Source organism: Hevea brasiliensis, chromosome 17 (assembly GCF_030052815.1).
Source record: "Hevea brasiliensis isolate MT/VB/25A 57/8 chromosome 17, ASM3005281v1, whole genome shotgun sequence".
In the NCBI taxonomy this organism is placed as follows: domain Eukaryota; kingdom Viridiplantae; phylum Streptophyta; class Magnoliopsida; order Malpighiales; family Euphorbiaceae; genus Hevea; species Hevea brasiliensis.
The window spans coordinates 3,861,904-3,867,757 of record NC_079509.1 but is presented as its reverse complement, the minus strand read 5'-3'; the positions used below and the strand labels follow the sequence as shown (position 1 = coordinate 3,867,757).

At 32.9% G+C, this 5,854-nt stretch overlaps 1 protein-coding gene across 4 annotated transcripts; it reads right to left on the bottom strand.

Moving 5' to 3' along the window:
* Positions 1 to 4,998, bottom strand: LOC110658184 (glutaminyl-peptide cyclotransferase). 4 transcript variants are annotated; one of them, XM_021815699.2, is made up of 11 exons: positions 4,562 to 4,998; positions 4,240 to 4,296; positions 4,046 to 4,081; positions 3,647 to 3,711; positions 2,722 to 2,785; positions 2,140 to 2,257; positions 1,704 to 1,801; positions 1,093 to 1,163; positions 926 to 953; positions 658 to 712; positions 1 to 245 (listed from the first exon to the last, which is right to left on the bottom strand). In XM_021815699.2, exons 1-11 carry the CDS (start codon positions 4,829 to 4,831, stop codon positions 142 to 144), a joined length of 966 nt encoding a protein of 321 aa, XP_021671391.2. In that variant the 5' UTR covers positions 4,832 to 4,998; the 3' UTR covers positions 1 to 141. The 4 variants fall into 4 exon arrangements, with proteins under 4 accessions (XP_021671391.2, XP_057995393.1, XP_057995394.1 ...); XM_058139410.1 differs by having other exon boundaries at positions 1 to 449; positions 4,562 to 4,997; XM_058139411.1 differs by lacking the exon at positions 658 to 712 and having other exon boundaries at positions 1 to 449.
* Between the last annotated feature and the right edge of the window lie 856 nt (positions 4,999 to 5,854).

Sequence of the window (5,854 nt, the reverse complement as noted above, 5' to 3'; positions counted from 1 at the left end):
TGTATCATCATGTACCATAGAGACAGACATGACAGGGTTTTGTGTGTTGATGTTTTTACAGATATCTCCAAGCACATTTGAATTTTAACTGAACTGCCGATGGCTCACTATAAATTCTGTCATCATCCCTCTATTAACTCCTCAAAGCAAGCGAATGGTACTTCTCAAAAATCTTACAAGTTCCCAAAGAATCAAGTAATTGCCATTCTTCAATCCATTTGTCTTTCCTGTGTGGCAAACCAACTCTGCAAGTGCAAGTTTATCATATATGAGCAAGTAAAAAGCCCCCATCCGAGTTGTTTAACTCAGAATTAATGTCAGCACGTCAAAATCTTCATGGGCCATAGCTGATTACGGTAAGCAAAGCTGCTTAATGACTCCATTATTGACATGTTTCTTTAGGGGTTGCAATTTGATTTCATAAAGCTTTGGCCATAATTTTCCAGTAACTGCAAACATATGTAACAGGATCGCCCATAAATAAAAATCCCAAGAACATATACAGAATGTACGATTAGCCTAAAAACACGAGCATGTTTTCAGTAAAAAGTACTAACAACATCACAGGTCTTATAATACCATATTTCAAGGGTGTGTACTGTGTACCATATATAGAGGCCACATATAAAGCACATGGATACAACTGTAGCATCTTACCAAAAAGACGGTTGTCATTGCTATCCCATGCAATACCATTTAAAACATCAATGCCCTAGAATGCATTGAAAAATTCAAACTATGTCAGGTAAAATAATGCTATTCATATAACCACTGTGGTCCACTAAACAAAAGAAAAAGAGAAAGGAAGGTAATTAAAAAATGCCAGAAAGTTCTAGCTTAGCATTCATCTAACAACAAATTATAAATGCCATAAATTAAATTAAAAACAGCATTTATAAACAATTATTAGTGAATAAATGCTTACTGTTTGTCCAGCTGCTACCAATCCCTTCCTGTAAAACAGAAAAATGAGAAAAAGGATCACTCCATGGAACTCAAGCAACATGAAAAAATAACTATTGATCTCGTGAATAGATTAGAGATAAATATCAGCTGATAAAATATAGAGAGAAGGCAAATGAAAAACACCACCTTAAATTTTCAAGAAGAATCCATCCAAGTACAGTGCCATCTTTGCGTGAGATTCTTGCAATGCAATCAGTCTACATAACAAGAACACCAGCTTTAGAAAGATATTAGAGTACAAGGTGTCTAGCTATATTGGCAAAGTATTTGCGTTCATAGAAAAGACTGAGGATTAAATCTTCCCTTCACCAAGCTTGAAGGTCTAATGGAGGGCGGGCAAGAGAGAGAGAGACAGACAGACAGACAGATGTCTAGGCAGTGACAGAACTGGAACCAAATAAATGGGGGGACATTTGAGGGCAAAATATCATTGGATTAATGAGGCTTATGGAGGAAATATATAAAATGTTGCAAGGGCCAACTGCACTATATTTTCATAATTACTCGATTACTCGAGGGTCAAAACACAAATTTCAGATGGATGGCTCCCCAAGCACTAAACTAGTTCTGCCCCTGGTCTAGGCACAAGATATCCCTCAAAATCATAAATTGTTTCTCTCCATGATATGATACTTCTTTCCAGAAGAAAACTACAAGCCAATGCCCTTACTGAAATGCACAGAAGTAACTGTCATTGGAAATTCATCAAAAAGTATACGAACAAGATCAGACCGTACCTGCCAAACATTAGCCCAAACTTCACCATTTACAAATTCTAGTTCATTTAGGTAGCGTACTTCATGATTTTTGTATTTGACAACGTGTTTTGCAATTACTGCATCAATACAATGCAAAGGAAGCAGCATTCATGCAAAGTAATTAAAGAAAAAGTTTAAAATCAACACAAACAACAGACATAATACATCAATATTAAGTAGGAAATGGCAACAAACTAAAGACAAATCCAAAGATGGATGAAATATATATATATATATATTTAATCATAAACTGACAGAAACTGAAGATTACATCTACTTCAGTTTAAGTAAAAATCAATAACATCAGGGAAAAAACCACAAAAAATATAAAATAATGCTTAAAGAAGAATAAGAATCTCAAAGAAAAGTGGAGCTGGGTTTTAGATGAAATTGAGAAAACTTTGGCAAGAAAAACCTTTCAATTTTTGAGGGTCAAGCTGATATAATGTTGAAGTTCCATCGCTGCCAAACAAAACCTTTCCATCAGTTGCCAGTCCCCATCCATCACGCATCTGATGAGTAAATTTCTCAATCTGCACCAAGTAAATGAAAATAAAATTAATGAACATCCAGAACCTAGAACTTTTCAGTCACACAAAGAAAAGGATGCGCCTCAATCAAAAATGGGAAACCAAGGCAAACAAACATCTTAATAATAGCTTATAGTATGGCAAAGGCTACTGTAAATAAAAGCAAAAGATTGGACTTCTACGTATAGGAGCTGAGTACAATTGTAAAAGCTAGCATTATCTCAATATGATAGGTATCACAAAAATCAAATCGTTTTGGAAAGAGTTAAAAAAGCGCAGAATTTTCAGACACCATACAGTGAGGGATTATTATAAAATGTTAGCATGAGGAAGAAGGGTACAAAAACCAAATGAAATAGCAGGGATACATCTAAGAAATGACATTCTTGGATCAGAAGTAACCTCACATAATAATAGTATAAGCATACATATACATACACTTAAAAGAAAAATGGTAAAGCACAAACTTTGCTTAAATCTTTTCGGTCATATATGAAACCAGTTTTTGTCAACCAAGTTACTTGGAACAGCCTACAAAAGAATATAAAAATCACTACATTAGCATAGTACTCTTTTAAATACTTACAAAGCTGCATATAAAAAAAAATAAACAATTGAAGAAACCATATGCCTGCAATTGAAGCAAATAAATTTGATTATATTGGATCCAAAGCATGCTACTAGTCAGTCCTTGCACATGCACAGCAATCCATTTGAAATTAGAACTTCAATAAATCCATTATTCTGATAAGATTCTTTGGACTTTCAGAAATATCAAATTAATCTTCAGGGCAGAGAGAAACAAATGAAATCACGTGATTATTCAAAAGAAAATAATGTAATGAGTAAAAAAGGTGCACATCATCAGTTATATTTTTCATGTTTCTCTTTTTCTGTATTAATTTGACCCTTTTTAGATTTTACTTTCTTATACAATGTAATTCTTCCCAAGTAAGTAAGCATGCATTCACAGCCAAACCAAGTACAGACATACAAAACTTGTGAGTTGTGACTCGGGAATAGTATATTGGGCACATGTAGAGTGCTGAAATAAGACACCAACCCTGTTTTCGGTTGGGAGGATGGAGAAAATAGGATGGAAAAGATAGGAAGAAAAATCAGTTCACTTATTTGATTGAGTGGAATGATACCCAAGAAAGCAACAAGGAATTTCTGTCCATGATTTTGCATTATATTTGTCTCAGTCTTATTAAAATATAAAGACTAATATGGATGTAAGCAATCAATCATTGCAAAATCTAGTCAACTAAAATTGATAAATCTCAAGAAACTGCTGAAGGATGTGAAAAGTGCCCAGTCTTCAATAAATCAAAGTGTAAACCTAACTTTGCTGAATCAAAACGATAAACAAAATGCAACCCAGTCACAAACCTTTCACCAAGAAGAGTTAAACCTTCCCCAAAATAAGATCTATCCATCTTCAGAATAACCTCAACCTGTAGATGTGAAACACAACATAAGGTTTGAATTAAATATGTAGGCTTGTTGAACTGTTAAAATTTATGAACTTGTAAACAGATTAACCAATCACTAACCATCTATTACAAGAGAACTGTTAGTATACTTATAAAAAAACAATCAGTCAATTTAAAAGGCTGCACACCACATAGCTTATTTCAAACTAATATATTGTCAACTGAGGCATATATTTAGAATTTCACAGTGAAAAAATATTTCTCAAACGCGATTGGTAAGTATCAGAACAATGAATTGAGAATTGGAGAACACATGGAAAGATTTCATGAGAATTTGAATACCAGAGACATGTACCTTCCCAGAGTGAAGAGCAACCCTCCGAACTGATGACTGAAATAACACATGTACCAGATTAAGTGATAAATTACAGGAGAATAAATGTGATTACAAGAAAAAAAAAAAAAAAAAAGACATCATTATAAAAAAAGTACATATCCCGCTTCAGAAAGCCGAAGAATGCTATGTATTCAAAGAGAAAGCAAATCAACCTCGCCATAAAGGCCCGTTGACTCGAATATTGTATCATTTCCTGCATAAAGAAGACCCTGAAAGCAAATTTGAATTCATTTTAACCGCCAAACAATAAAATATAGGCAATTCATGCACAAGGAAGTAACAGAATTCGTTGAACAATTTGCAATCGCCTTGGTCAAATCGCTACTTAGAAATCCCAATCAGAGTAAATCAAGCTCATAAGAACAATGATTACGATCGAAAAGTAAACTAGCAAAAGACCAATCTACAAATTCCACATTATTATGGATTAGAATTTCAAGGAGACCAAAATAAAGATCGAGACAAGAGGGTCACCTGAGTGAAGGCGTTGGGGTCGTGAGGGAACTCATTAACCACTTGAATTGTATAGAATTTCGGGAAGTGATCAGTGGATGTTGGAGCTCTCCACATGATCGATGAAATGCCCAACAGAGCGAAACCACCAAAGGCCATAACTAATAAAACAAACAAGGGCACTTTCTTGAAAGTGAGATGAGAAGTTTGAGACGGCGGCATGAGAATGTCTGGCTTGGAGGTTGATCGCTTGCTCTTGCTGGACCTCTTATTGAGTGATTGAGTCCCCATGATGGAAGGGATCGTTGGCAAAAATGAAACGGAAGAGAGAGAGATTTGAGAAGAGAGATTGAAAGGAAAGGTAACAGGGGAGTGGGTAACCGAGAGCGAGGATGATATGAACTGTTGACTACCATCAACGGTTGAGTTTGAGATATAGGGGTGTTTGGTTTACCTACACTCACTCAAACAGGGTAAATTGTATTTTTTTTGGTAAATTTAAAAAAATAGAGTTGATAGTTGATGGATATTTCACATATTAATAGCAACAGTTAAATATAATTTTATCAAATACTTAATATAAAATAGCCTATCGATTATCACTATCGATTAACGATATGCATTTATCAATTATCGATTCAATGAAGAATCCAAACAGACCTATCAGCTGTATTAAACAGTTAATCCAAACAGACTCATAGGCTGCCTAAATATACCTCAACCTTGAAAATCAAAACCGATCCGATTTTTACAAGGAAGGTGCCTAGAGACTTAAATCCTATTTCTAAGGTTGTTCCTGGGAGGATGCGGTTAAATTTTAACTAACTTTCTATAAATTTATACAGTTGTAATGTTATATTATTTTAATTTAAAAATATGACATAAAATTTTCTTAATTTTTAAATTTTACATAATAAAATTATTTTAATCTCTAATTACTTATTTTTTAGTTAGGTATTGATTTGAATAATTCTAACATAATACTTGGTCATTATTTTTTTTTCTTTATCAAATCATGTATAAATTGAATTTTTCTATTTTCTATAGAGAAAATAATTTTTCATATATTAGAATTATTCTATAGAAAAAATAATTTTATACTTTATATAAAAAAAAATACTAAACAAGTTTCATGCTGAATTTATTCGCGTTAGTATCTTATTGAAAAATAAATAATTAAAAAATAAATAATTAAAAGTTAAAAAATTTTTACTTCCTAAACGAATTTAAGAATTGAAGAGATTTTATATTACATTTTAAAATTAAATAATTATTTATAATCATATAACTTCAGAAAAAATTAGTAAAATTTAT

Bases quoted from the DNA above. Each gene is read 5' to 3' on its own strand.
- LOC110658184 (XM_021815699.2), bottom strand. From the start codon at position 4,831: ATGGGGACTCAATCACTCAATAAGAGGTCCAGCAAGAGCAAGCGATCA. The intron at 4,082-4,239 runs GTTGATTTGCTT...GTGTTATTTCAG, and splicing joins CAACGGGCCTTTATGGCGAG to TCATCAGTTCGGAGGGTTGC. The intron at 3,712-4,045 runs GTACATGTCTCT...TCACATCTACAG, and splicing joins TTGCTCTTCACTCTGGGAAG to GTTGAGGTTATTCTGAAGAT.